Here is a 26,804-nt window from a genome sequence, read left to right on the forward strand (position 1 = left end):
ACATCCTGCTTTCACGTCTTTTGGTGTCCTGAGCCAGTTGCTAGGGCTTGGTTTACTGAACACAGAACCCACCTAGTTAGCCTATAGGACCCTCCCTCTGCTCCCTGGCTCCCTATCAGAGCCGACTGGCAATATCACCACATGTGGGGGCTGGACTTCTATGAGAAACTCACAGGGGGGGCCCCCTGGAGTGTTCCAGGAAGTGGTGGGGGTGGGCAGTTAGGACAGGGTGGGGAACCAAAGAGATGGCTTTGTGACCTCGGGCAAGTCACGTTGCCTGTGGGGTGGGGACGCCTCTCCCATCCTGCCCCAGGGTCGAGGTGAGCTCATGTTCCTGGCAGAGGAGCGGCACCTGGCGCATCAGGCCTCCTGAGGGAGCAAGCAGGCACGTTGGGGCAGCACAGATCTGGCCCAGCCCTCCTGCCTTGGGCAGTCGTGGGGCCAGGCAGGGCCTCCCAGTAGATCTCTTGGAGACTCGGAGGTTGGACAAATGACACCTTAACCAGCATTTGAAGCCTTTTCTAGAAGAAAGACCCTAGTCTTGCAGGCCTCATTCCCGCTGCTCTGGGAAGCCCCGAGGTGGTAAAAGGGCACAACCCCAGACACACACTAGTCTGGCTCATAGTAGTGCCCCCTGTGGAGGGGGACAGGGAACAGGCCTGGTCTCTGCTGTTGGTGCCTCATCTCTAGCGTAGAGCAGCAAGGGTCCCTTAACTTAGAGGGGTGGGAAGACTTCTTGAAGACTCCAGGCACAGGTCCTCTAAGGCCTGGGCAGCTAGTAAGACTGCTAAATGGCTGTTATATCCTTGGCAGACAGGGACCGGCAGTCCTTGTCACATGGGGTCCCACCCTTATGTGGCTGTGGGTAAGTTGCCCAAGGGCTGGGTGGGAGACACGGCTGGCCATCTGTTTCTGATTTCTGGTGCCTCCTCAGTGAAGCCCATGAGTAAGTGGTACTCTGTCTTGTGCCTATCCAGTGCTGGGTTGCTTTTGGCTGCCTGCTCTGGTACAGGATGAGAAGCACCCAGAGGCCTCTGCCTACCTGGGATGGGGAGTAGAGGGGACCTAGGTGTCACAGGGCCCAGGGTTGAGTATGAAGTGGACGGATTCTATCCAGCTGACCTCCCAGATGGACAATAGCCACCATGTCTACCCGTTTACTGGTTGAGCCATGAGCTAGTTGGAGCTGGTATCTCCTTGAATGCTGTGGGAAGCTGGGTCTTGTTAGGCTCCCCAGCTAGCCTCTCGCTGGTTGGGGAAAGGTCTCTCCTATGCCTGGGGTTGTTCTGGCTTTGAATACTCAGGGACTTTGAGGCCTGTGCTGGCTGGCCTAGGTGGGGAGCCATTAACAGAGCTCAAGAGTGGAAAAGTGATGAGCCTCCAAAGGGGAGTGTGGGGTCAGAGGTCACAATGAGAACACTGGGGGCACTAGTGGCCACCCAGCCTTCTCTTCCTACCCTGGTCCTTGTGATGTGTCCTGTTAACATGTCCTGGATGTGTCCGCTTTCCTCTTCCTCCCCTTTCACACTGTGCTGTCCCGGAACAGAGGAGAGGCTCACACAGGTCATGGGAATGAAAAGTCAAAGGTGCCAGAACTCTTAGAGTCTTGGGCTCCAAGCCCTCATTATTTGATGGGGACATTGAGTTTCCAGTGGGGGTCTGTGCCTGACTCCAGCCCTGGACATGGAGTGCCACTCTCTGATACCAAGCCACCCCTGCTGTCTGGACCTTCACTATGGAGCTTAGGGAGGGTGGGGAGACTTCTTGAAGACTCCAGGTTCAAGTCCTCTAGGCCAGGGCAGCTAGTAAGACTAGCTAAATGATCGATGGGCTACCGTGTCCCTGATGGACAGGCACCGGGAGACCCATTGGACCCCACCCTTATGTGACTGTGGGTAAGTTATTTAAGGGCTGGGTGGGAGACACTGCTGGCCTTCTGTGGGAGGGCAGTTCCAAGGCCATCAGACAGATACCCCAGGCAGGAGGGCCCGCTGTGCCAGGCTTCAGAGTCCGTTGACCGGGCCTTGGGTCCCCACCTGGAGAATATGATGTGCTGGCCTCATGGGCTCAGCTCTGGAATTGCCCTGGTAGAGGGTGTATCAGTACCAGACAATGCCCAGAGAGCTTTCTCTAGCTAATCTGCAGCCCAGCTCTGCCTCAGTTCTTCCTGCTCAACCCAGAGGATTCCAGGATGCCTTAGGAAGCACTGAGTAGAAGGCCTGGGGTTCTACCTGCCCTGCAGTTCTTTCCACAATAGCCCTTCAGGTGTAACCCTCTGTGATTTCCTGCACATTCCCCCAGTCCTCCAGGAGTGACATGCCTTGGAGAACTAGGAGCCTGATGACGGGCCTGGCTTCCGCACCACATCAGCAGAGGCCGCCCGCAGGTGGCTTGTCTACCATCTGGGGGTCCTTTCCTCTCTGGAAGGCCCTGTCAGACAGCTCTTCTTGCTCTTGTTAACTTGCTATGGACTCACCCTTGCCCCATGAATTTATCCTTTCTCCCACGGTTTTGGCCTTACCCCCGCCACCTCTTCTTGTGAAGGCAGTTCCATGGCCCCTGTAAGCCTAGCCCAGATTGGGGCTGTGCTGTTGGCACCAAGGGGGTTTAAGGGGTGGGCAGAAGGGGTGGGGGTGGGGAGGCTACAGAGGTGTGGGGCACCCTGCAGGTGGTCACAGCAAGGAAGTGGCTTTTGAAGAGATGAGAATGAAAACCAGGTTCAGATTGAGTTCGTCAGCCTGGATCAGATTTCAGGAGTCTAATGCCAGGTAGTCGACTGTAGGTATATTTAAAACACAGTGCAGTTTGGGGGAAAGTTTCCAGGCAGCAATCGTTCCCATCCCAGGTGCACAGTGAAGCTTACGGTGTGAGTACACGCGACCATGAGGATGGGTTCTATGACTAAAAGTCTAGTGTGGTCTCTGACAGATAGCATAAGATCAGCAGTACACGTGACGTCTCCCCTAAGGGTGGATTCTGTTAACTGGGAGCTAGGGAGGAAGAGTCTGGAATAAACATTCTGGGGAATTTGAGTGAGGTTTGTCTCTACAGCAAAAAGTGGTAAGGTCTTCCTGCACAGATAGCGAAAAGCTCACCTGGTAGTTAGCCATATCCACTCTCAGCTTTCCGCATGGAACATAGGTATTGTATGTATCTCCCCTACTGAGGAACCCTTGCATGATTAATATTTCTGGTTTCCCTGGATGTCTGTGAATGCCAGGACCTCCATGCTGCCAACACAGAGGGCCCGTAAGCGATGATGGCCTTCAAGGGACTGCCTTCAGGACTCCGGCCTTGCTGGGGCATGAGGCTCTCATCTACTCCTTGCTGGCCCGAGTAGAAGAGATGAGTGTGTGTGAGTGCCCTAGTGCATGTAATTAATCCATTCATTGTACATATACTTGGGACCTTTCAGTTTGAAGCTTGGTGCCAGATTTTCTGGCGGGTTCTGATGCCGGGTTTTCTGGGGGTTCTGGCCTCCTCCTTTGGGATGTAAAGGGGTGCAGGGTAGGAGACCCTGCATGGATGATGGTGAGTGGGAGCTTGGCATGCAGTAGTCACATCTGCTCACCACTGAGTCCTGGGCAAAGTTTCATTTTGCTGTGGATTCTTGTCCTGCAGCATGCAATGACTAGTTCCTACCCTTGAGGCCCTGGAACCTCTTGGCTGTGGCTTGGCAGGGGGTTCCTCCCGATAGAGGAGAGGAGTGAGTTGGCGAGGGCATTCATGATCAGAGCTATACCTGGCTGGTCAAGGTATGATGAAAGGGCCAGAAGGGTCCTCAGCACCTCAAGGTATGCAGCTAGAGGCCCAGGTGCAGGAGCCTGGAAGTATGGGGCTGGCTTGGTGGAGAAAGCACCCATGGGCCACATAAGGGACTCAGGCCTGTCCAATGGTGCCCCCTGCAGGCTGCCTGACTTGATGGCTGATAAATGCAAGCAAAGCTTGGGATCCCTGGGGTCAGGGTACGAGGCCACTGAGTAGTATCAGCACAGATGTGCCTGTCCCTACATACATAGGGCCACCGTGGGGGTTGACATACCTCAATTCTGTGATCTATCCTTGAGCACACCCCAGAAAGGCGGAGCCCATTTTAGATGTACAGGCGAGTCTACCCATTCCAGTGTGTTTCTATTTCCTGGGAGGCCACCTTATAAGCTCTGCCTCTCTGAGGCCTTCTCCAGAGAGACAAGAGACATAGATTTATCCCACTTCAGGCAGTGATGGATTCAGAAGAGAGAGTTCAGGATTTAGGTGTAGGTGTCGCGCACAAACACGACCAAGGGCCTTCTAGAGGCTGAGACTTTACTAGTGAGGGGTCCAGAGTGTTTGGGGTTCATCCTAGGCTGAAGGGAGCTGGGGCTGTGGATGAGTAGGGCACCATCCTGTGGGTATGATCCTCAGCTTGGAGATCCACTTGCAGAGGTCACTTAACCCTCTCTAAACTATCTTGTCTGACCCAGGGAGGCATTTTGGGCCCACTCACTGTGTGGTCTTGGAATCCAGAGGTGACTAGGCTTCTTCTGGTGAGGTTCAGTCTTCCAAGAGCACCACCCTGTCCTGTGACCACCGATTAAAGGAATGGGCTTATTTTGCCAGGCCTGTGAAAGTAAAGTCGCGTGGGTTGGGTTGGGGACTTAAATAGGACAGTGATCCCTCAGGCTAGAGGCTAGGTACAGCCCATTCATCGTCTGGGGAAGCAGTTGCCTGGGCCTGGGCCTGGGCCTGTGCTATCCACGGTCATATGGCAGAGCTCAACTATTTGGGGGGGGGGGGAGGCAGAGTGGAGGTGGTTTGAGACAAGTTCTCATTTTTTAGCTCTGGCTGTCCGGAAATTTACTCGGTAGATCAGACTGGTCTCGAACTCACAGAGACCCGCCTCCCGCTGCCTCCCGAGTGCTGGGATTAAAGATGTGCCACCGCCACAGGTAGGCTAACACTCCTCTTGTCAGGCTTTTCTTTTCTTCTTCTTCTTTTTTTTTTTTTTTTGGTTTTTCGAGACAGAGTTTCTCTGTGGCTTTGGAGCCTGTCCTGGAACTAGCTCTGTAGACCAGGCTGGTCTCGAACTCACAGAGATCCGCCTGCCTCTGCCTCCCGAGTGCTGGGATTAAAGGCGTGCGCCACCATCGCCCCGCTTGTCAGGCTTTTCTCCTCTCATGATCTGACCTCACAGATCACTAGGGTTCCATACCATCCTGTCAGGGACTTGGGCTTCAGCACATACATGTGTAGGGAGACTCACATGTCATCTTCAGCAGTGGAGTTGGACTGCTCGCTGGGGGAGCTGTGGCACTGTGGGAAGGGTTTCTGTGATGTTTTACTTCTGTGCACTGCTGCCTTCCAGTTGCCTCTAGGGCATTCCCTGTTCCCATGTTCTGCCCTGGCAGGAGGCCCACAAACACCCACTGTGTAATGTCAAGGGACTCAGGGCTACGGAAGTCTGGCCTTGCTGCTGTATGCCCAGCTAGGGTCATGTTTACTCATAGAGGACCAGTGCCAGGGCTCCCTTCAACCCCCAGGATAAATGCCCATTCAGCCATACAAGGCTTCTTTGTCCTGAAGTGGCTCGGCCCAGGCTGCTGCTGGGCTGCCGGTGTCCTCAGCATGGCCCCAGGCCAGGCTGGCTACCCTAATGCTTCCAGCTGCCCTACAGGACTTTCTCTGGACAGACTCTGGCTTGGCTGGAAGAGGCCCCAGCAGGAGATAGGGCAGTTTTCAGAAGGACTGGAGAGGCCAGGCAGACAGAGCCAGTGAGAAGGCCTGGCTACAGCCTTCTACCTCTCAAGGCGTTTAACAGTACCCCAAGCAGCAGGAAAACTTTGCCACCATATTGCTGCCCTCCTTGTGGGTAGCTGGTCAGGTGAGAGAGGTGCTGCCATGTCCTGCATCTGGCTAGCCTTTCTCAGCTGGCAAGTGCCGTTTCTCTGGGCCTCAGCATCCTTGTCTGTGAAGTGAGCATGGCAGGTTCTGCCATGCTCAGCAATTAAGAACCCCCTAGGTGTGTGTGTGGCGGGGGAGGAGAGAAGGGAAGGGAAACTGGTTGGTATGTAAAATAAATGGGAAAAAATGTTAATAATAATAATAAAAGGCCAGGCAGTGATGGCACATGCCTTTAATCCCAGCACTTGGGTGGCAGAGGCAGGCAGACTTCTGTGAGTTCGAGGCCAGCCTGGTCTATAAGAGCTAGTTCCAGGACAGCCAGGGCTATGGAGAACCCATCTCAGAAAACCAACAAAAATAAAGAACCCCTAGGTGAAAGTGTATTTGTCCCATCTGTGTAGGGCTGCTGTGGGATGGGTCTTTGGCAAGGAGTAGTGGCATGGTCCTGGGAGACGTCAGAAGGTCACGGATCTGGGAGAACATGGTAGTGAATTTCAGAGATTGGGCTGAGCATAGAGGCCTAAGATCCAGGGATATCTGCCCCACAACGCTGGCCAGGTGTCTGTCCCAGGAATGCCTATCTAGCTCTATTGGCCTTTTGCCTTAGCAAGACACTAGCCTCCAAATAGGTTCAGCTTAGGTTTTCTGGGAGGCCCAGGCTACTGAGCTTCTGAGTCTGTTTTCCATAAAGGCCCCCACTTATCTCTATAGTAACACACCCAGATGGCTTTAACTCCTGGTGGTAGCTACCTGAGGACTTTCAGCCCCCAGTTGCAGATTAGCAGGCAGTCCCCACAGCAGGTCCTGGTTGAGGGGTGTGTACTTCCAGAGTGACTGACACTTTGGTCTGGGTCTCTCTTTGGGTGGGACCCACATTCCATTTTGAGAGGAAACATTTTGCCTCAGGCTCAGCCACAGGCGTGGGCATATCCCAGTATACTGTGTACTAGTCCCTACAGCATGAGCCATGGCATATCCCTGTATATTGTATACTAGCCCCTACAGCATGAACAGTACTAAGTCTCAGTAGGACCCAGATCCCCTCAGCCTACTTGATGATTCTGGGGGCTGACTAGGTCACAGCTGTGTTTAGGACCAGAGGCTGGGCCAATGCCTATTCAGAATTCCTGGGCTTTCTAAAGCTGAACACATGCTGTGTGCCCAGCCCCACTCCTGCACTACACAGGGGTCTGAGGCGCTAACCCTGGTTGCTGCTTGATTTGAAATGGTCTACTTTGGAGCCTGTCCTAGAACTCAGAGACCCACCCGCCTCTGCCTCCCAAGTGCTGGGATTAAAGGTGTGCGCCACCACCACTGCCCTGCTCTAGGCACTGAGCTTTTAAGTGTCTGTCCTGATGTAGCACGATCCACAGCTTCATCTGCAGGGTAGTGGAAAGCTAGAAACCAGTGGGAGCTACTACTGCCCTCTTGAGACAGCAATTCTTTTTCAGAGACGTCTGCTTAAGCTCCTTGCTCCATGGAGTCTTGATTGTTTGCCTTAGCAGCACAGATGTAGATGTTGGTGTTTCTATACGCTTGTGCCACTTCAGCAGCGAACGCAAGCCCTGGCTGCTTAGCTTTTGGTTTTATATAGAAACTTAGGTTCCCAAGGTCTCAAGGATAGGGTGTGTGAGGTTTAGGTTTGAATAGGAAAGGCCCAGTGGCACTTTATTAGGAGGTGTGGACTTGGAGGAAGTGTGTCACTATGGAGGGCTTGAGATCTCATATGTTCAAGCTACGCTCAGTGTGGTGCAGTCTCCTGCCATCTGAGGATCAGGATGCTCCTTCTCCAGCACCAAGGCTGCCTGCATGCTGCCATGCTTCTCGCCATGCTTGATAAGCAGGCTCAAGAGGTGTTTTCTCACAGCCAGGGAAACAGGATAGCTGGCAGGAATAGGTAATGGCTTTCTTTAGTCTTAGGCCAGAACTGGGCTTTGTGTAGCCAGTTATTCCAAGAGGTAACTTTCCATCTTGGAGGGAAACTTCTTAAGATACAGAATGTTCTAAAGGGAGGCAAAACATTCTATTCTTCAGGGAATCTCCAGGTAGTAACTCAACAGCTTTAGGAAGTCTCTGAACTAACCAGATTCACTAGACCCCACCTCCCTCCCCAGGATTCCATAACAGAGGTTCTCAACCTGGGGGTCAGATGACCCTTTCCCAGGGGCCACCTAAGACCCTCGGAAAACACAATATTTACAATACAATTCATAATAGTAGCAAAAATTACAGTTAGGAAGTAGCAATGAGGGCCGGAGAGATGGCTCAGAGGTCCTGAGTGCAATTTCCAGCAACCACATGGTGGCTCACAACCATCTGTAATGAGATCTGGTGCCCTCTTCTGGCACACAGACATATACTGTACACATAATAAATAAATCCTTAAAAAATGTTTACATTATGCCAGGCGGTGGTGGTGCACGCCTTTAATCCCAGCACTTGGGAGGCAGAGGCAGGCGGATGGATGTCTGTGAGTTCGAGACCAGCCTGGTCTACAGAGCTAGTTCCAGGACAGGCTCCAAAGCCACAGAGAAACCCTGTCTTGAAAAACCAAAAAAAAAAAAAAAAAACCAAAAAAAAAAAAAATTTACATTTATTTATAAAAAAAAAAAGAAGTAGCAGCAATGAAAATAACTTTATGGTTTGGGATCACCACAATATGAGGAACTGTATTAAAGGGTTGCAGCATTAGCAAAGTTGAGAACCAATGTTATATAAGGACTGCAGAAAGATACTTTCAGGGAGGTCTGGTGCCCCCTTCTGGCCTTCAGGCATACAGACAGAATATTGTATACATAATAAATAAATAATTAATTAAAAAAAAAAAGATACTTTCAGCCAAGCTGAACTACCTGGAAAAACAGAGGCAAGTGAGCTTGTTATAAACAACAGGACCTGGGTTGATTTTGAGTTTGAAATTAAGAAACTTTAGTCTTCAAAGTAATATAACTTAGGAATGAATAGGGGTTAAAGACCACACACAAAAGACAAATCAGACAGACAAAGAAATGGGCAGACAGAGGGTTGGTGATGGCTGGTTGCAATCAGATCTTCTCCATCTTAGAGATGAGGTCATCACAGATCCTGGTCAGTTCATCATTTTCTTTAGTCTGAAGGAGAAAAGATAAGGCTGGTTTCAGTAGGGTCTCAGAGGGAGTGGCACCTGGCTAGGAAGGTCCCACCCATCTCAAGTAGGAAAAGAGACTAAAAAGGAAAAGGCTGGCTCTGGACTTACTGAAAGAAATGGCCAGTAGGGATATAATTAAACAACAACAACAAAAAACAAATAAAAAAAACCAAAAAAACAAAACAAAAGATATGGCCAGGCAATCCTGTATCAAAGTCAACTCCGGAGCAGGGCCTGGAGTTTGTGCCCTACCTTCTGTTCCACAGTCTTCTCCAGTGAGTGGATTTGCATCTGTGCCTTCCTTAGGCTTGCCTGGAAGGCCAGTGCCTCTGCTTGGGCCTTGCTACGCACTTGGGCAATCTCCTCATTAGCCCTTGGGCAGAAACAGACACACAGGTTAGGCCTGACCCTGTAACAAGTTAGCTAGGCCTCCCTCCCAAGACGGGCATCTGGTACTCACAGGTTGAGCTTCTCTTCTGCATGGGCCTTCAGTGCTTGGTACCTCTGGCCCTCCTTTTCAATCTTTGCTATGTATTCCTCAACACATTTCTTCAGAGAGTCTTCATTCTTGAGAATGAGAGGACAGGAACATTAATGGTACACTGTCCCATCAGAGCCAGGCCTATCCAGTCTGGGCATATAGGGAGTCCCAGGGGAAGGGGCAGACTTAAGGCTTTTGGGGACATTAGTGATACAGAACTTGGCATTTTCCCTTTAGAAAAACCCTCTTGATGTATGTTTACGTCTATCCCATCTTCAAGGTGCAAACATCTGGGTCTGACCCCTAGAGTAGTACCCGGCATCAGTTTCTACTTAGGAGTGCAAGTCACACTACACACGGCAGCAGCACAATCAGGTGGATGTATGCAGCCTTGCTCCCCACTCTCTCTGGGCCTCTCATACTCACAGTGAAAGCTGACTACTGAGGATCATGTAGCAGGAGTTAGCTGGCTCCCAAAATGACTTGTTTCCTCCATAGACACCACGGGGAAAGTCCAGTTTGCCCACCACCTGACATTTTTGTTTGTTTTTTGAGACAGGGTTTCTCTGTGTAGTCTTGGCTGTCTTAGAACTCACTCTGTAGACCACGCAAGTCTTGAACTCAAGAGATCTGCCTGCCTTTGCTTCCTGAGTGCTAGGATTAAAGGCCATGTGCCACCACTGCCCTAACCCAGTTTGCCTTTTCTTGCAAGGTTGTGTGTGTGTTGTGAGCATGCATGCATGTGGTGCTGCTGGAGATTGAGCCAAGGGCCTCATGTATTCCAGGCATACTACCACTGAATGGGGGATACCCCCAGTCTCCTCTGAGGCTCCATAACAGCCAAAACCTGTGTTTCACAGATCTGGCTGTGCTTCTCCACCAGAACCTACTGGATACAGTTTGTCTTGTTGATAGGACATCAACTACTTTCCGTTGGCCTGGTGCCAGGATCAGGGACAATAGCACAGCTCATGGCCCCACTCCTTTTGTTTTGGTTTTTTAAGACAGGGTTTCTTTTTTTTTTTTCTTTTTTTTTTTTGGTTTTTCGAGACAGGGTTTCTCTGTGGCTTTGGAGCCTGTCCTGGAACTAGCTCTGTAGACCAGACTGGTCTCGAACTCACAGAGATCCGCCTACCTCTGCCTCCCGAGTGCTGGGATTAAAGGCGTGCGCCACCATCGCCCGGCAAGACAGGGTTTCTTTGTGTAGCAGTCCTGGCTGTCCTAGAACTTGCTTTGTAGACCAGGCTGGCCTCGAACTCACAGAGATCCACCTGTCTCTGTCTTTCTAGTGCTGGGATTAAAGGCGTGGCCCCACTCTTATGGGCTATGCCCTGTAAAACAAGGATCAAAGGGGATACAACGCACCTTCTGGTAGCCTTCAATCACTTCTTTCTGCTTCTCAAACCTCTTGAAAAGGTCAGAGAAAGACTTTTCCATGGAGTTCAGGTCTGCAATAAGTTGGTCTCTCTCTTTTTGAACTTTTTTGATTTTGTCTTCTGCGAGTTCCTTCTGTTTCTCAGCCTCCTCTTAAAAAGTTAAGTATTTGGGATTAAGAAGCAGCTACTATACTGGATGCCAGAAACAGCCCCAAAACAAGGGGTGAGAGAACAGCAGGAGAGATGGGGAGCCAGGAGCAGGGTGCAGCAGGTATGGACACTACTACGTGTCCCATAACACAACAGTCCCCCTTCCCCCTTCATGTTCTCTGGGATGTGACAGGTCTAGAACATGTCTGCTTCTTCCATGTCAGCCTCATGAGGAGCTTGGCCCAGGACCTAGCAATGAGATGCTTAAGGTAAGATGTTTAGCAAGACTGGAAGAAGCGGGTGCCAGTGTGGTAGACTTAGGGTTCATGTGCTTTATGGGTCTCAGGGGAAGGAGAACAGGAAGACCTGTCCTGGCCACTGTCGGCTTCGTAGACCCCTACCAGGACACCTCCATCTCCACTCTGATACTTGCAGTCATCTCTGGGGAGGGGAAGGCAGGACAGGGCATGGTGTGACAAGCTGCACTGTGTCTGTTCCTCACCTCACTAGAGCTCTGGCTGCCAGCTGTTCAGTGAACGTCATTCACATGGGTACCTCCTCTCTTCACTGAACCTCACCCTCAGTGGCTCCAGAGCACAGGTTAGGAGAAGAAATGGGCGGTATATTGTTATCTCAGAACACAAAGGGAGGGATGCAGCTAGCACTCACCCATTGATTTGTACACGATCTTCTCAAACCCATCCATGATCTTCCTATAGAAGGAGAGAAGATGAGTATCTGTGGCTCATCACCAAGTGGAACTAGGTCATAGCACTGGTGCTGCAGTCTTACCCCATCTCCAAGTACTTCCTGTTGAGGTCCTCATACTTGCTCCTCAGCTCCAAGTTCTCCTGTTGTGTTGCATTCACCTAGAAGCCACATACCTGGGTTGGCAGGTGGACCACAATCACAGGTCTGTGGGGTGTCTTTCTTACTAGGGATTGTTTCCTTCACATCCAAGGTCTCTGGAGTCATGCCACTGAGCTATGGGAACTGCATTCATAAAGCCAAGAAGTAGGGCTGCTGGCCATGTTAATGAAGGCAACCTGCTGCGGTGGAACCCAGCAGGTACCCAGGGAGTATCTCTCAGTGTGTTAGCCAAATAGCCACAAGAGGGCGCCAAAACCACATTCCACTAGGCTGTATTCAGCAGGTATCACAGACCTTAAATTCAGTGTGGAACCCTCAGGCCTGTCCTGGGGGCTATTCATTGATTTCTGAGATTTTAGAAGATGTAGGAGATTCCTGTAAGCAGCCTGTATCTGGTCAGAGTACAAACTGCACTTAGAATAACCTGTACCTAGCTCTCAGCTACTCCTCCAAAACAGCCTCCAATTTTTTTTCTTCTTCTTAAGAGAGAGGGTTTCACTGTTTAGCTCTGGCTGCCCTGGAACTCACTTTGTAGACCAGGTTGGCCTCGAACTCAGAGATCCATCTGCCTCTGCTTCCCAAGTGCTGGGATTAAAGACGTGCACCACCACTACCCGGTAATCAGCTTTTTCTTACCAGTGCGTCTAGGTCTTTCTGGCTGTATTGCAGCACATCTTCAAAAGGCTCAGTCAGAAGGAGGCCTCTAGGCTCAAGGACACACAAGGGTGGGCCTGGCACCTGTGTGGGTAAAACATAGGCCCTCAAGATCTCATTCATCTTTTGAGACCACAAAATTTGCAATGATGATAAAGTGCTTACTGGAACATCCGGAGCTCCTGAGAAATCTAAGTCCACAAGCTTGCCTTCTATTGGATTTCCCAAGCCAGGCTCATCTGCATCCTGTTCACTGAAACCAAACAGGCAGCAAGATCACCTCATGATGAGTATTGAATAGGGCATAAAAGTCAGTTGTGCTGTCTTAACAAGCTTTGTGTTTGGGTCTTACTCTAAAAACAAGCACACACAGGCTAGAAGGTAGCACCGGGCCTGGAGTTACTGGCTCATGTCCCCTTCCCCTGCTTGTCTACTCACTCTTCCTATGAGCCATGATTCATTTCTCATAGCAAGCTGCACAGCCATGGTAGATACCTTACTGGGATGTCTTCAGAGCACACAGGGCGAATACCTAGTTAGAAGTGGCAAATCTTTTCTTCTCTGGTTTCAAGGGTCTTGTGTTAGATTTAGCAGGTAATTCTTAATATGACTTTGACTATATTTTTTTCCAAAGTAGCAGACACTAGCCTGGATTTTTCCCATAAATGTCAGACTTGGAGGCCCTATGGCTTCTGTCACAACCATTCAGACCTGCTTTTATAGTACAAGCTGTCATGGGGGATTCATCAAAGAACAGGCATGACTGTGGAACAAGAATTCCACTCATAAAAACAAATACTATTGGACCTGGCCCATTCTGGTACCCTACTGTGCGTTGCTTGTGTCTCCTGGGTGGCCTGTGTGAAGAGAGCATGGGAAAGCTCCCTCCTTATTAAAAAACATGGATTATCTGATCTATGTCCTGTTTGTCCACCCCCATTACTTATTCTAGTTCAGTTAACCCTTTTCTAGAATTTTTGAATCAGTTATATACTTAGTAACAGCCACTAGTCTGCCTAGCTTGTATGAACATCTTCAAAGGAGGGACATACCTATTTGTCACTGGGACCACTGGCATTGGCCGCTGAGGGCTTTCTTTCAGGAGGGGATCAAATTTCAAGTACAAAGACTGCTTCCTCCAGGCTGACTCCTTAAACTGAGAGGAGGAAAGAAAGAACACGAACAATCATCAAGATTCACCATTGCTTTAACAGACACAACCCCAGGAGCCAGCAAAGGGGGCTAGGAAACCACAACACACACTCATGGGTCCAGGATTATTTGGGAGTGAGGGAGACACATGGGTTAGGACTCTATGACCAGACACTATAAAGGAACTGCAGGATGCTCCAGGCACCAAGCATAAATGGCCTCAGCTGACTGGGTCACAGGTTTCAGTTGGGGCTGCCATCAAGTGCTAAGCACCTACCGAAGATGTCCCAAACTGCTCCAGGTAATCTACTTCAGCGCCGGTACCTAGAACTGAAATGGTAAATAATGGTAGACATTTCCCTCAAGTACTGCAGGTACCGAGGGCTGTGCACCCGAGTACTCAACAGAGTGTGATCACTCTTCTTTTTTTGGCGGGGTGGGATGGGGCAGGCTCCAAGACAGGTTTCTCTGTATAACAGCTCTGGCTATCCTGGAACTTGCTTTGTAAAGCAGACTGGCCTGTCTCTGCCTCCTGAATGCTGGAATTAGAGGCATGTGCCACTACCACCTGGTGAATTTTTTTTTTAAATTAACTTTATGTGTATGTGTTTGCTTGTGTGAGCTATGTAAATATCATGCATAAAGAAGCCTGTGGAGAAAACCAAAACAAAACAATTCAGTAAAAATGCCAGGCAGTGGTGATATATGCCTTTAATCCCAGCACTCTGAGAGTTCGAGGCCAGCCTGGTCTACAGAGTGAGTTCCAGGACATCCAAAGCTACAGAGAACTTTGTCTGGAAAAATCAAAACAAAACAAACAAAAAGGATCCTGTGGAGGTCAGAAGAGGACACTGGATTCCCTGGAACTAGAGTTTCAGGTGGTTGTGAGTTACCATGTGGGTGCTGGGAACCAAACCCAGATCTTCTATAAGAAAAGTAGTAAGTGTTCTTTTGTTTTGTTTTGTTTTTGTTTTTGTGAGGCAGGGCTTCTGTGTAGCCCTGGCTGTCTTGGAACTTTCTCTGTAGACTAGGCTGGCCTTGAACTCACAGAACTCTGCCTGCTTCTGCCTCCTAAGTGTTAGGACTAAAAAGGTATTATGACCGACCACTTGCCTGGCTGGTCATAGTGTATCATCACAGCAATAGTAACCCTAAAGCAACATCTCATCTTTTGAAGGAACAAAAGTTTGCATGTGAACTAGTCAGAGAAACAGCCCGTGGAATAACTACCTGCAAACTACAGGAATGTTAAATATCCACAGGATTTATGGGAAACTGGGTGACACCTTACGGTTGCATACCTTCTGCTGGGTCTCTGAAGCTCTCTTCCTTTAGGTCCAAGATAGGCTCTGGTCCCTGATGAGAAGGCTCCGGAACTGGCTCAGCAGGAGGAGCCACCAGCTCACTGTCCAAGATAGGCTCTGGTCCCTGATGAGAAGGCTCCAGAACTGGCTCAGCAAGAGGCGCCAACAGTTTGCCATCCTTGGTAGGCTCTGGTCCCTGATGAGAAGGCTCCAGAACTGGCTCAGCAGGAGGAGCCACCAGCTCACTGTCCAAGATAGGCTCTGGTCCCTGATGAGAAGGCTCCGGAACTGGCTCAGCAAGAGGCGCCAACAGTTTGCCATCCTTGGTAGGCTCTGGTCCCTGATGAGAAGGCTCCAGAACTGGCTCAGCAGGAGGAGTCACCAGCTCACTGTCCAAGATAGGCTCTGGTCCCTGATGAGAAGGCTCCAGAACTGGCTCAGCAGGAGGAGCCACCAGCTCACTGTCCAAGATAGGCTCTGGTCCCTGATGAGAAGGCTCCGGAACTGGCTCAGCAGGAGGTGCCAACAGTTTGCCATCCATGGTAGGCTCTGGTCCCTGATGAGAAGGCTCCAGAACTGGCTCAGCAGGAGGCGCTACCAATTCACTGTCCAGAAAACTTGTGGAAGCTGAAGTACTTGAAGAATTCAAGATTCCCACCTAGAGGGAAAGTCAGCATCACCTTGTACAATGAGGTCCCGAGTGGGAGTCTCTGCCTTACCCAATCTCCTTATAATAAACCCAGACGGGGAGGCAGCTCTAGGGGAAGGGAAATAGTAGTGTTGTATCCCATCCTGTCACCAGAAGATTGCTGGTGGCTTCTCTGCCATGATATTTTGTTTTTGTTTTAAAGATTTATTATGTATACAGTGTTCTGTCTGTATGTGTGCCTACAGACCAGAAGAGGGCACTAGATCTTATTACAGATGATTGTGAGCTACCATGTGGTTGCTAGGAATTGAACTCAGGACCTCTGAGCCATCTCTCCAGCCCCTTTTTCTTTGAGACAAGGTCTCACTCTGTATACCTGGCTGTCCTAGAGACTATGTAGACAAGGCTGGCCTAGAACTCAGAGTTCTGCCTGCCTCTGCCTCCCAAGTGCGGGGATTAAAAGTATGTGCTACTACACCTTGATGCCCTGTTATTTTTTTCTACACAGTATGTAACAATGGTGATAGTATCTATCTGTGTACACATACATACCTGGACCTCACCTTCTGCTTTTAGGATCTCGGCTGCCAACTGAACCACAGGTGTATCATCCACTGGGGCTAACGGCAGCTGACTGGAGAGACAAGAGTTATCAGAGCTGGGTCTTCTTCATGTTCCTTATTCTGGTATTAAATTATTTACTTCCCTCTTATGCTGGTTCACTTAAAAAGCTGCTTATGCTAAAAGATACATGAAAGTTATGAGGTTTCTCTGGAGGTAACATTGGCTGCTGGTGTCATAGCTACCTCCTGGAGTACCTAAGGCCAGCGGCTTGCTGTGGTACCAATCAGCTTCCACCTGAGTGGTAGCCCATGCTTTTTCTTTTTTCCTTTTTTTTTTTAAAAGATTTATTTATTAATTATGTATACAGCGTTTTCCCTACATATATGCTGCAGACCAGAAGAGGGCACCAGATCTCATTACAGATGGTTGTGAGCCACCATGTGGTTGCTGGGAATTGAACTCCGGAAGAGAAGTCAGTGCTCTTAACCTCTAAGCCATCTCTCTAGCCCCCCAGAGTATCTTTTTTTTTGGTTTTTCGAGACAGGGTTTCTCTGTGGTTTTGGAGCCTGTCCTGGAACTAGCTCTTGTAGACCAGGCTGGTCTCGAACTCACAGAGATCTGCCTGCCTCTGCCTCTCAAGTGCTGGGATTAAAGGCGTGCGCCACCACTGCCCGGCCTCCCTCAGAGTATCTTAAAATTAATGAATGGCAACATGATTCGTGCATGCCTAGGCTACTAAGAATAAGCTCATAAGTGACACTCATAACTGGTGCTACTCAGAGCTACCCTCCCAGCAGTACAGGTAGAGACAAAAACTTCCTTGGCCTCAAAGTAGGCTACATTCATAGCAGCCAAGTGCCAACTGCCGGCTCTGTGTTTCTCAGGCTGTTATAGACCAACAGTGTTTGACTTAAACACCAACCTCATCTGACTGAACTTCAGAAAAATACAAAATGAAACTGTAAATTAACAAAGACACTTAAACAACAGAATAAGGGGTGATTTAATAGGACTGAAATGTATACAACCCCAGAGAAATGTCGTGACACTAAAGAGCACAGGAGTGACATTTTATTCTTCATGCTTTTACACACACACACACACACACACACACAAAAGAGCACAGGAGTGACATTTTATTCCTCATGCTTACACACACACACACAAATTTTAAACAGTGGAATCAGTAAAAACAGAACAAAATCATACCAGAGACCTCTCCTGTCCTGGATAAAACGTGTCCTTGGTACCAGATTGGCGAAGTGCTAATTCCAAGACCCTCTTTCTAGGCAAAGTCTTAGTAGCTGCTTGTTATTTTAGTAGGATTCCTGCCAGGAAAATGCCTAATGCACCTATGGATAAAGCTTCTCCCCATCCTTTCAGCCACATCTGTTCTTACTAGTTCCTCTTTTGTGAATGTTTACGTGCTGATATGTGGATATGTGTGCACATTGTGCATGCGTGGTGTATGTACATTTATACATATGTATGTACGTGTGCCAGAGTCAACACTTGATGTATCTTTCTCAACCATTCTCCACTTTATATCTTTTTTTTAAAAATATTTATTTATTAATTATGTATACAGTTTTCCCTGCTGCAGGCCAGAAGAGGGCACCAAATCTTATTACAGATGGTTGTGAGCCACCATATGGTTGCTGGGAATTGAACTCAGGACCTCTGGAAGAACAGTCAGTGCTCTTAACCTCTGAGCCATCTCTCCAGCCCCCTCCACTTTATATCTTAGAGGTTACTGATTTGGCCAGAGAGCCCCAAAGATTCTCCTATGTCCACCTCACTAGGGCTAGAGTTAAAGGTGTATAGTTCTGGGCTTTTTTTAAAGACTTATCTATTTATCTATGTATTTTATATACATGAATCCTGTCTTCACATACACCAGAAGAGGGCATCAATCAGATCTCGTTACAGATGGTTGCGAGCTACTATGTGGTTGCTGGGAATTGAACTCTAAGACCTCTAGAAGAGTAGCTAGGGCTCTTAACCAATGAGCCATCTTTCCAGCCCATGTTCTGGCTTTTAAAAATGTAGGTACTGAGGACTGAACTCAGGCCCTCATGCTTGTGTAGCAAACAGTACCAAGGAAGTCATCTCACAAGCTTTGATTAGTTGATCATACGGTAATTTCTCTGTCTATGAGCTCTATCTGCTCTCTCCAAGTGTTGAGTGTGGGAGGGAAGTGCTGATTTCAAGTAGAAGGGAGAGATGAGCAGAACGCCATAGGAAGGAAACTATAAACTTTTCTGGAAATGAGATTTAGTCATTCCATCTAGTTCTAGAAATAGAGATTCCAGTATGGAATGAAAACAGTCCAACCATCTGATCATTGGTTCTCCACTAACTATGCCAGATTCTGCACTTAGGGCCATGTTCAGAGAAAAAGTCTAGCTAAGACAGGACTGAAGGCTTCTGCAAGAACCCCAGAGAGGACAGACTCACAGGACATTAATGGCGTCAACACTTACTTCTCTTCCTGTAAGCAGACACACTGATTCTTTTCTAATTCAACAGCGCCATCCAGAGCAAAGCAAGTCTCGAGTTTGTTGGTCACATTAGGACTTAAGATCCTGCGCGTCTGTGGATCCCGAAGAGGTGTCTGAAAAGTCACCTAGTGAAAGGTTGAGGAGAGTGTACATGTTCCATGATATAAGCCCTCCCATGCAAGCCAAGGTGCTCAGAAAGCCAACCCCAGAGTACCTGAAGTACTTACTTTACAGTCCCCATTTACCTTGGCAGCTTTAGCCTGGTTTTTGGGTGGCACATTTTCTTTCTGTGACAGACAAAGAACAGAGGCTCTTCCGGTAAGTTCTGGTTGTGAAAACAGGAAGTCACAGCTTTCTGAACTTTTTTCACTGGGGACATTTTCGTCATTTAAGATATGCAGACTCATTCTGAAAAAGAAAAAAAAAAGTTTATTTATTTATTTTTGTTTTTTTTGAGACAGAGTTACTCTGTGTAACAGTCCTGGCTGTCCTTGCAACTAGCTCTTGTAGACCAAACTGGCCTCGAACTCACTGAGATCAGCCTGCTTCTGCCCCCCAAGAGCTGGGAATAAAGGTGTGCACCACCATGGCCTGGCTAAACAGAATGTGTTTTAGTCCTTAGGAAATTAATAATGCTGCAGTACATGTACAGAAATGCCCCATAAATACATCAGGGAGGTACCCCTTCCTGAACAGGTAGAGCTAGACCCTTCACAGGTACAGTTAGTACTTCAAGTAGGTGTCACCTGCCAGAGAAAGCCTGAGTCCCTTGTAGCAGGCATACTGCACCTCCTGAGTCAATTACTAATAGAGTTCAGGTTGAGATAGAAAGAGATCCAGGTGTTCAAAATGACTTCCATTAACGTATTACACTGTAGGGCAAGAACTAGGGGATATAATCCTGGCTCTAAGAACACCAGAGAAGCCGAGCAGTAGTGGTGCATGCGTTTAATCCCAACACTTGGGAAGCGGAGGTAGAGGCAGAGGAGTATAGGGTCTTGGGGGTGAAACCCTGGGAGCTCTCTGGTTGAAGTGTGAGGAGGGGTACTGGGGAGGGAGGTCATCACCAAGATAAGTTGCTGCTGACTCTGCTTTAGGAGCCCATGAGAAAAGATGGGAGGGAAAAGGACAGAACCAGAGGTCCCTGGAGTCAGAGAGAGGTAGTCTAGGTTGCTCAGCAAGGTGCATAGGACATGGGGTAAGGAGAAACGAAATCAAGAGCAATGTTCAGGATTTTTGGCCTGAAAAACTGGTTATTAGAAAACATGGGTCAACATAAAGCCAGGCACACTGAACCTTATAGAAGAGAAAGTGGGAAGTACAGTTTTTGCTTAGAATGGGATTTTTGTGGATTTGTTTTTTTTTTGGGGGGGGGTGTTGTGTAAAGAGGAGGCCAAAGGTTGACGTGAGTTTTCTTCAATTGCTCTCTACCATATTGGATTCTCTAACTGAACCTGGAGTTCACTGATTCAGCAAGATTATCTGTCTAGCCAGTAAGCTTCAGAGATTCTCCAGTCGGCCTGCCCAGTGCTAGGATTACAGGCAGGTACAGCCATGCCACACAATTTTTAGGTGGGTGCTGAGGACCTCAACTCAGGTCTTCATGCTTGTTTGACAAGCGTGTTACTGGCTGAGTCATATCCCCAGCCCCTGGAGGGAGCTCTTGGTACAAAGCTTGACAAGTCAGAATTGGGTTCTGCTGTCTTCTTGGTGCAAGAGTAATTGTGGGATTGTGGGGTGGGAGAGGGAGCAGACCGACTCGAAGGCACTGGCCGAGGAACAAGAAACTGTCCCTGGGACAGGGGGTTCAGAACGACAGACAATAGACAGAACAGTTTTGCAGAAAAGGTGGAAGAAAGAGACCTGGGCCGATGTCCTGGCTCCGAAACGCAAGTCTCATACACGACACACTCGACAAGAACAGGAACCTAAGGGGATAAATAGTTACGCGCGGCCTCTTTGGAGGACGTCAGCTGGGTCAGACCGAGATCACTGGCAGACCCAATCCGGAATGCAGCCCGCAGGCATCAGTCCTGCCTAGGAAGCTTGAGGGATCCGTTAGCCCAGAAAAGAGGGCTGGGGGTGAGCCGGGGTGGGCCCTCAACAACAACAGAGAGAAGAGAAGAGAAGAGAAGAGAAGAGAAGAGAAGAGAAGAGAAGAGAAGAGAAGAGAAGAGAAGAGAAAGGAGAGAGAGAACGGAGAGAGAGAAAGGAGAGAGCGAAGCTGCGGATGAAAGCTACAACCCAGGCAGTAGGAATCCAGATCCGCGGGGCTGATCCCCACCCCTCGCCCGCGGGACGTGGGAAGTCGCCCTTTACCTGCCTACTGCTGAGGGCCCGCGCCGACGCCCACAGCAAGAGAGGAGCGGCGTCCCTGCTCCACGCTAGGAATCCGAGCTGGAGAAACCGAGATGAAAGAATTCCAACCGGCTCTACTCTCGCAGTCCGCGACCGACGGCCGCTGAGTGAGCCCGCCCCAGATTCAAATACCGAGAGTTGACGTTCCGCGGCCAATCAGCGCGCGGCAGGACCAGAACGCCACAGCCGCGGGCGGCCAATATCAGGCCGTCCTGGTCCCGCCCTTCACGCGCAGGCAGTTCCGCTTCCGGGATTGAGGGCACGGTGGGAGCGTCGGGGCGCGTGGGAACCACAGGTTAGCACAGCAGGCCAATTCGGCTAGTCGGTAGCCGGACATTGTGGTGTCCACCATCGCCCCGACAGTCTCAGGGTCGGCCGCGAAGGCGGTGAGACAGCAGTTCGCCCTGGCTTGGCTTTTCTCAGCCATTAAATAGAACCAGCTGCAGTGTCTTCTCTGAGCTGCTTATAAGGGAGAGGATGCACCCATGCGGGGGGTCTCTGGGTGGCTCACGATTTGTGGGTCGGCGCGGGGTTCCGAGGGTTTCTCCAGAGTGCTCGGGGCGGCCTAACGAGACTGTCTTCCAGAGTGGTCTTCGCGTCACTCTATGGGGAGATTGTCCCCTGTCCCCCACAGGACCCCACGGGCAGACTCAGGCGGGACTCCATCTCCTAGAATGCTTTGCGGGCCCCTTGACAGGCGTGTCTCAGTCTCCCAGAATGCCCCTCTGGCGGCCTGACTCGAACTCCGTCTCCCAGAGTGCCTCGCGGGCGGCTTGGCGGTGGTGGCGACAACCTACCAACTGTCCGGAACTGGACGCCCCTGTCTCTTACCGGCGCGGTGAGCGGTGTCGCGATGGACAGCCCAGAGGTGACCTTCACTCTGGCCTACCTGGTCTTCGCCGTGTGCTTCGTGTTCACGCCCAACGAGTTCTACTCGGCCGGGCTCACCGTGCAGAACCTGTTGTCGGGCTGGCTGGGCAGCGAGGACGCCGCTTTCGTGCCCTATCACCTTCGTCGCACTTCCGCCACGCTTCTGTGTCACTCACTGCTGCCGCTGGGTGAGCCTCCTGAGCGTCGGCCAGTGGTTGGCGCTTAGCCGGGCACTCCGAGAGTGAGGAGGTTCCCCGCCGGAAGCGGCACAGATGCGCGTCAACGGAGGTGCAAGCCATCGGGGTCCCTGCAGCCCAGACTATAAGCCGAGCGCTCTTCCTGGTTGGGAGGCGACGGCCCAGGCGCTGGTTGGTCTGCGAGGGATGCTCGGGCAGGGCCGGATCCCGGTCTTTTACGTCGTTGTGAATGGAGTGCAAAATCGTTCAGCGTGTTTGCCTTGTTGGGCGGTTTCTAGGAAAGGGCTCCTGTTGACTCCTTACAATAGGAGTCGGAGGGCCGCCAGGGGAAGGTGGGCGTGGCGAGAGCGGGCAGAGATGAAGACCGTCAAGGTTGGGAACACTGGTTGCAGTCATCTTTGCCAGGCTAGTGGGAACTCTGAGAGGCCCATCTGTCAGCTGTTTGGAGGATGCGTTAGGGGAACTGCTGGGATAGAGCAGGGATTGGAGGCTAGGAACCAGATGAAGGAGACGTCTGGAGGATACAGGGACACGGAAAGGCAGGTCTGGGAGAACTGATGTCTGATGGCCTGACATATTTGTGGCTCTGGGCACAGGAATGATTGGTGTGAGGATACAGCAGCCTGGGCTCTGGGGAGGTGGAGGCAGGTGTGGTAATAGAAGCACTTGGGCTTGTTTTGAGAGGAAGGTGCGTTAGGTTACCCCATTGGAGAACTGGAGATGGAGCTGGCATGGCCGGGTAGTTGTTTAGCTTGAGAACCTAGTGCCCTGTAAGGCAGATACAGAAGGTGGGGCTCTGAGGCAGGACCCCTGACCAAGGGCTGTCTCGTGGATTTTTGGACGCGCCCTAGCTATGCTCATCTCATAGGCACTCCCATGTCCCAACAAGGATCCGGATGTTAGCAAGCACAAGTCACCCATGGCAGTTATATTGAGAACAGGCAGACAGTGGAGCTGGCGTTTGTTGCTGTATAACCATAACAAGTTAGTTTGACATGTAGTGAGGTGGCTCAGAGTCAACATTTACTGTTGGTTATGGCAGATTGGAGCCTGCCCATATAGTACCTTACCATCTACTTTATAATTCTTTTCCATGTTTGAGTTGTTCCCTGTTGGGCCAACAGGGCCCTAAAACTGGTTCCTTTGTTCTTACAAATGCCCAATCATTGAGTACTTGCTTACGTTTTTCTTCTTGCTTACTTTCTTGTACAGTGTCCCAGCTCTGAAATGGGCTATGTTGGGTCTGCCTCCTCAGAGGATGCAAAATTAAGAGACTACGATGTAGGCCAAAGAACTGCCTTAGATAGGCCTGTGGTCAGTTCTACACAGTCATGTGTTTCCTTTGGTTTTTATTTATTTTGTTGTGTGGGGGTGGGGTTCTGCAGACTGGGTTTCTCTGTGGAACAACTCTGGCTGTCCTGGAACTCCCTTTGTAGACCACACTAACCTCGAATGCACAGTCCTTTTTTCTAGGACTTTTGTTTTTGTTTTTTGAGATAGGGTTTCTTTGTATAGCTCTGGCTGTTCCAGAACAAGCACTTTAGACCAGGCTGGCCTCAAACTCACAGAGATCCGCGTGCCATGCCTCCCAAGTATTTGGATTAAAGGCATGTGCCCCTACTGCCCAACAACTTTGATTTTTTTTTTTCCTACTTGGCAGTTCCTGTGAAATAGTAGGAGTAGATTGCAAACATGTTCCTCTAGAATGTGGTACCACTGCTGTCACTAAAGCTGAGGCAGGCCAGCTGTGGAGGTGCAGGAGTCAGGGTGATATGTTCTGGGAGCTAACCATGCTCTAGGTTCCAGGGCAAGACTCAGGGCTGGCGATAAAAAAGAGGTAGTTTCTCCCTTCCCCCAAGCGCAGAGCTAACACTGTGGTCTTCAGATGGGTCACCACGGGAGGAAAGTAGCACCCCACAGCCTGGGCTTGCCCTGAGATGTCTTTTCTTCTGCAGGCTACTACATGGGCATGTGCTTTGCAGCTTCAGAAAAGCAGCTCTACTCCCCTGGTCAGGCCTCAGAGGCCTGGAAGCTCTTCCTTCTCCTGGCCGTGACCCTTCCCCTTGTCTCCTGTACCCTGATCTACTACTGGTCCTGGGACAAGTGGACCCGACACCCACTGGCCCAAACCCTGGCCCTCTATGCCCTTCCACAGTCAGGTTGGCAAGCGGTTGCCTCTTCCATCAACACGGAGTTCCGGCGGATTGACAAGTTTGCTACTGGGGCACCCGGTGCTAGAGTGATTGTGACAGACACATGGGTAATGAAGGTGACAACATACCGTGTGCGTGTGGCTCAGCAACAGGATGTTCACTTGACTGTGACAGAGTCTCGGCAGCATGATCTCTCACCAGACTCAAACCTACCTGTACAGCTTCTTACCATACGTGTGGCCAGCACCAGCCCCGCTATGCAGCCCTTTGATATTCGGTAAGTGTGTGGTGGTTCTGGATGGCACAAGACTTTCACTGTCTGCTCTTCATGAACCTCTTATGAGGTGCTGAGGGTGGAGCTGGACTGAGATACTCCTGGGCCTATATGACTTCAGTCAGTTGACCCCTTTAGAGCCGTCTTCCTTCAAGACCCCTCTTGCCTTCAGTGTTCTCTTTGCTGTTCCTTCTGCCTTTCATCGAGCTGTCCCTCCAGCTTCTTGAGATCACCTAGGAATGAAGATTGGTGGTACCTCAGCTCCAGCTTCTTCCTATCCTCTATTGGGGATGAGGAGACTCTGCCTACAGGGCCATCTTTAGTGGCTACTTCACTGAGATGGTTGTTTTCCCTGGCCTTGCCTATTTTTGGTTCTGAGTGGTTTTAGGTTGTGGATCCATGGGCAGATTGGCTCAGCTCATCAAGCCATGCCTCTTCCAGGCTGAATTCAGCAGAATATGGTGAACTATGTGAGAAGCTCCACGCACCAATCCGAAGTGCAGCCAATGTGGTTATCCGCCAGAGCCTGGGTGACCTCTTCCTAGAAACATTTGCGTCGCTGGTGGAGGTCAACCCAGCCTATTCAGTGCCCAGCAACCAGGTGGGGGCTGGCCCAAGTGGGAAAGTGTGTGTGGGGGGAGGTACCCCTCCCTTCTCCTAGAACCATCTTGTAGGTCTTTTTGTAACCCCTTTTGTTCAACTACCTCTCTGTAGGAGCTCGAGGCCTGCATAGGCTGCATGCAGACACGGGCCAGTGTGAAGCTGGTGAAGACTTGCCAGGAGCCAGCGGTGGGCGAGTGCCAGCAGTGTTACTGCCGTCCCATGTGGTGTCTCACTTGCATGGGCAAGTGGTTTGCCAGCCGCCAGGATCCCCAGCGCCCTGACACTTGGCTGGCCAGCCGTGTGCCCTGCCCTACTTGTCGTGCCCGCTTCTGCATCCTGGATGTGTGTTGTATACGCTGACCATCACAGCCTATTCTGTGTCTTCACTAGCTACTTATGAGGAGCAGCTAAAGCTCCTTGACCTTGGCAAAGGTTCTAGTCAAAGCACACACGTATCTACAGCCACTCTCTGCCTTGAATCTGTGGTAGGTTGAGGATTTTGATTTAGAAGTTCTCATGGAAATGTCCTATCCCATACCTTCAGCATCTTCTCGCCCTACTCACCCCAGGTGGGGCTGATATTTCACATAGATTGCTCCAAAGTCCCAAAATGTTGGAATTTGGCCTAGAGTTTTCATTTGGCCGGTTTGCCTTAATTCTATCACAGATCATATCTGCCCCTCAGAACCCTGAGAGTTATAAGCCAGACCTACATCTGTCCCAGAGCCTATGATGTTGGGTAGATGTTGACAGTTGAGAGGGTTACCAGTGGTGCCACTCCAGTGCGAAGTCCTTTTCTACAGCCAGCCGAGGGACCACTTCTGGGTAGGGAGGTATGAGCAACAACCTAGGGCCAGGCCAGTTACTCATGAGGGTTGCATATGCTTTAGAGGGCCCACAGTGCTTTTGGTGTCTTTTCTTGCTTCTTTAGTCCAGGGGAGGCCAAGATCTCATACTCCTGGCCCTAGGAAAGAACCGGAAAGCCACAACAGTATCCAGAAAGAAACCCACCAGGGATGCAGTACAGGGTTAGCTAGAGCCCTTGTGGGTTGCTTGGATCAGGAGAGGGTACCTCAGTGGTCAAGGTTCTGATGGACATACCATTCACTTATCTGTAGTGTAGGGCAGCGGAGAGGCTGCCCTTTACTCTCCACCTCTGACACAAGAAGCTGCTGGAGGGAGTACTTTTCCTTCAGCTTGTGGCCCTGAAGCTCCTACATTTGCCTGCTTCAAGCAGTAGCGACAGACCAAACTAGCCTCTTACCCAGTCAACACTGCACCTAATTCGAGGGATTTGCTAGCAGAAGAAGCCCAGTTCTGCCTGTCCTGAAGCATGGCCAGGAGTCACCCAGTTTCAAGGGCCACCTATCAGGGGCCAAATGGTTTGAGGTTATTTTATTTTTTAACCACAGAGAAGTTAATTTTATAATGATAAATGTAAATGTCACAAAATGACACAGTATTTAATAAAGTGGTACTTTCCAAGTGATGTACTTTATTTTATTTACCTGGTAGTGAAGCCAAACTTTTGCAGCATTTGGGGTAGTGGCTGGGGGATGTTGGGAAAGTGAGATGAGTATGAATATTGACCAGAAAGCCATATTAGAAATTAGTGTCAGTGTTTATAGTGCGTTCGGAAAG

The 26,804-nt window shown here is 50.0% G+C and overlaps 2 protein-coding genes across 6 annotated transcripts; one reads left to right on the top strand and one right to left on the bottom strand.

Annotated features, from left to right (window-relative positions):
* Positions 1-8,761: 8,761 nt before the first annotated feature.
* Positions 8,762-21,789, bottom strand: Tacc3 (transforming acidic coiled-coil containing protein 3). Of its 2 annotated transcripts, none has more exons than XM_075943960.1 (15): positions 21,028-21,789; positions 18,954-19,116; positions 18,691-18,833; positions 16,196-16,277; positions 14,992-15,652; positions 13,968-14,020; positions 13,591-13,694; positions 12,704-12,791; positions 12,521-12,622; positions 11,807-11,883; positions 11,684-11,727; positions 10,854-11,014; positions 9,468-9,574; positions 9,260-9,380; positions 8,762-8,990 (listed from the first exon to the last, which is right to left on the bottom strand). In XM_075943960.1, the coding sequence occupies exons 2-15, from the start codon at positions 19,113-19,115 to the stop codon at positions 8,925-8,927; spliced, it is 1,971 nt and encodes a 656-aa protein (XP_075800075.1). In that variant the 5' UTR covers position 19,116; positions 21,028-21,789; the 3' UTR covers positions 8,762-8,924. The 2 variants fall into 2 exon arrangements, with proteins under 2 accessions (XP_075800075.1, XP_075800074.1); XM_075943959.1 differs by having other exon boundaries at positions 8,790-8,990; positions 18,936-19,116.
* Positions 21,790-21,919: 130 nt separating this feature from the next.
* On the top strand, positions 21,920-26,648 carry Tmem129 (transmembrane protein 129, E3 ubiquitin ligase). 4 transcript variants are annotated; one of them, XM_075943961.1, is made up of 4 exons: positions 21,920-22,124; positions 24,089-24,563; positions 25,002-25,161; positions 25,275-26,648. In XM_075943961.1, the coding sequence occupies exons 1-4, from the start codon at positions 21,920-21,922 to the stop codon at positions 25,521-25,523; spliced, it is 1,089 nt and encodes a 362-aa protein (XP_075800076.1). In that variant the 3' UTR covers positions 25,524-26,648. The 4 variants fall into 4 exon arrangements, with proteins under 4 accessions (XP_075800076.1, XP_075800077.1, XP_075800078.1 ...); XM_075943962.1 differs by having other exon boundaries at positions 22,104-22,224; XM_075943963.1 differs by having other exon boundaries at positions 22,119-22,304.
* The last annotated feature ends 156 nt before the right edge of the window (positions 26,649-26,804 follow it).

This window comes from Microtus pennsylvanicus, chromosome 12, assembly GCF_037038515.1.
Source record: "Microtus pennsylvanicus isolate mMicPen1 chromosome 12, mMicPen1.hap1, whole genome shotgun sequence".
NCBI classification, from domain to species: domain Eukaryota; kingdom Metazoa; phylum Chordata; class Mammalia; order Rodentia; family Cricetidae; genus Microtus; species Microtus pennsylvanicus.

What these genes read in the sequence shown, in the direction of transcription:
- Tmem129 (XM_075943961.1), top strand. Translation starts at nt 21,920, where the DNA reads ATGGACAGCCCAGAGGTGACCTTCACTCTGGCCTACCTGGTCTTCGCC. An exon ending in TCACTCACTGCTGCCGCTGG is followed by an intron (nt 22,125 to 24,088) that starts GTGAGCCTCCTG and finishes TTTCTTCTGCAG; the next exon opens with GCTACTACATGGGCATGTGC. An exon ending in ATGCAGCCCTTTGATATTCG is followed by an intron (nt 24,564 to 25,001) that starts GTAAGTGTGTGG and finishes TGCCTCTTCCAG; the next exon opens with GCTGAATTCAGCAGAATATG.
- Tacc3 (XM_075943959.1), bottom strand. Translation starts at nt 19,115, where the DNA reads ATGAGTCTGCATATCTTAAATGACGAAAATGTCCCCAGTGAAAAAAGT. An exon ending in AGAAAGACCTAGACGCACTG is followed by an intron (nt 11,884 to 12,520) that starts GTAAGAAAAAGC and finishes TGTGGCTTCTAG; the next exon opens with GTGAATGCAACACAACAGGA. An exon ending in AGAAGACTGTGGAACAGAAG is followed by an intron (nt 8,991 to 9,259) that starts GTAGGGCACAAA and finishes TTTCTCCTTCAG; the next exon opens with ACTAAAGAAAATGATGAACT.